At 46.3% G+C, this 2,500-nt stretch overlaps 1 protein-coding gene across 1 annotated transcript in view; it reads left to right on the forward strand.

Annotated features, from left to right (window-relative positions):
* Positions 1-2,500, forward strand: part of LOC109999924 (E3 ubiquitin-protein ligase TRIM35-like) — a 6,233-nt gene that overhangs the window by 1,279 nt on the left and 2,454 nt on the right. Inside the window, exon 1 of the mRNA XM_065957378.1 lies at positions 1-2,500. This exon is cut by the window's left edge and continues 1,279 nt beyond it; it is cut by the window's right edge and continues 2,454 nt beyond it. Within this exon, the coding sequence (XP_065813450.1) occupies positions 1,713-2,500 (788 nt within the window). The 5' untranslated portion in view covers positions 1-1,712.

Genomic DNA, 2,500 nt, shown 5'->3' on the forward strand with positions numbered 1-2,500 from the left:
TACCCTAACCCTAACCTGATCCTGACCCGTCTCAGTCTGTTCTGCTGTCGTTATTTTTGTAATGTTGAATAAATGTTTTTCTTAAACAGTTCTGTCCTTTGCTTTATTCCCTCCGCACTTTAAACTTAAACTACTCTTCATCTTTTTGTCTTCACTACAAACCCCCCAATGATGAGAAAAGTCCATCCTCTCCGTCTTCTGCCTGCTCCACTTTTCAGAAAATGTGTGCTCAAACAGACCATTGGGATCATCACAAAGGGCAGTAGACCCTCCCCCAGGTGGGTGACACTCCCACAGCTAGGTGTTTGTTCTGTCCTCTGAATCTGCCTTCTCACCGTAAACAATAGGACATGGAGCCAGAAAGCCAGAGTACACCCGAGCCCTTCCAGAGAGGGGGCGTGGTCAGACACAGCTCATTTACATATTTAAAGGTACAGACACAGAAACAGACTGTTCTGAGCAGGGCTGAAATAGAGGGATTTATAGACATGATCAAATACAGGATCAGAGTGGATTTAGAACAAGAAACTTCACAACTTTTTGAGGAGCTCTGAGACTTATTTAAACTGAAGAAGAGGAGGATATGTCACCTTTAAGATCTCTTTAATGAGGGAGTCCTGGCCAAGAGAGCAGAACTAAAGTTTCACCTGGAGAACAAACAACAGACCAGAATAAGCAGAAACTACATCAGGAAATCAGTTTGAATTTCATCACACACACACACACACACACACACACACACACACACACACACACACACACACACACACACACACTCACTCCCACACACACACACACACACACACACACACACACACACACACACACACACACACACACACACACACACACACAGACATTGGCGTTCCCTGTAAATTAATCAAACAGTTATAATATGTGTAACAGTGACATTAGGCCAGCGGGGAATCTCCTGTGAGGTTCATTAAGACCACACGTAGGCGGGTCTTTTTTTTAAACCGGCAAATCTGACGGACGTGGAGTTGGTCTGATTCCTGTTGGACAGGCAGGTGACACACACCGGTGGTTAGCTTGAGCTAGCCTGCGTTAGCTTGCAGTGTAGCACATTTTCCCTTTAACTAACAGCAAGCTAACGATACATCACCATGTCATCAGGCCGGTAACGTATCTCTGATATGACGAGTCAATGAAGACTAATGAAGGGGATTTTCATTCAGAACAAAGAAGATGTTATTGTTTGTCTGTGGCTTCAGTTTTTAACCCTCCACAGTTTCCTCCTGAACAACTGAGTCCATGTTGCTCTGTGTAAAAACTCTTACGTGACATTCAAATAATCAGTGAGTATGTTCTTCTCAGACTGTTTTCTGTGTTCCTGCTCTGAAGAAGTTCCGCCCCCTCACCTGTCTCACCAAGACACTCCTGTTTGCCAGTTTGTCCTGAGACAAACCAGGAAACAGGCTGTTGTTCTGCCTCACCCTGAAGAGACACACACACTGACAGACGGACCGACCTGCAGACACAAACCAGCACGACTTCCACTGAGAGAGGACAGGAGGAGGAGGGAATACTGGGAGTACTTGTTATACTGGGATACTGGGAATACTGCTGTATCTGCTGCTGAATCCACAATTTGAACGAGAGTTTCAAAGAAAAACAATCAAGGTGAGACAAACTCTCAGGGACGGGGAGTGGCTTCCTGTTTTTTCTGCTGCGTGTTTTGACTCCGACATAAAATGGCGTCCAAGTTTCAGAAAGATCTGATCTGTCCGATCTGCCTCGACATCTTTAAAGATCCAGTGATGCTGTCCTGCTGCCACAGCTTCTGTAGGGTGTGTGTGCAGGACTGCTGGAAGGAGAAGAAGAACCAGGAGTGTCCACTCTGTAAGAGGAGACATCCAAAGGATTGGTTACCTCCTAACTTTGCTTTAAAGAACCTGAGTGAGAGTTTTCTGCAGGAGAGAGATCAGAGAGCTTCAGAGGATCTCTGCAGTCCGCACTCTAAGAAACTCAAACTCTTCTGTCTGGACCATCAGGAGCTGGTGTGTCTCGTCTGCAGAGATTCAGAAACTCACAGCAAACACACAATCAGACCCATCGATGAAGCTGCTCGACAACACAAGAAGAAACTTCAGGAAACTCTGGAGTCGGTAAAGAAGAAGTTAAATGTTTTTAAAGAAGTTAAAGTGAAGTTTGATCGAACAGCAGAACACATTCAGGTCCAGGCCCGACACACAGAGAGGCAGATTAAGGAGCAGTTTAAGAAGCTTCACCAGTTTCTAGAAGAGGAAGAGGAGGCCAGGCTGTGTGCACTGAGGGAGGAAGAGGAGCAGAAGAGTCAGAGGATGAAGGAGGAGATGGAGGCTCTGAGCACAGAGATAGCAGCTCTTTCACACACAGTCAGAGACACAGAGGACGAGCTGAGAGCTGAAGACGTCTCATTCCTGAAAAACTACAAGGCTGCAGTGGAAAGAGTCCAGCAGCGCCCCCTGCTGGAGGATCCACAGCTGCCCAGAGGAGCTCT

The sequence above is a fragment of the Labrus bergylta genome, chromosome 7, assembly GCF_963930695.1.
Source record: "Labrus bergylta chromosome 7, fLabBer1.1, whole genome shotgun sequence".
Classification (NCBI taxonomy): Eukaryota; Metazoa; Chordata; class Actinopteri; order Labriformes; family Labridae; genus Labrus; species Labrus bergylta.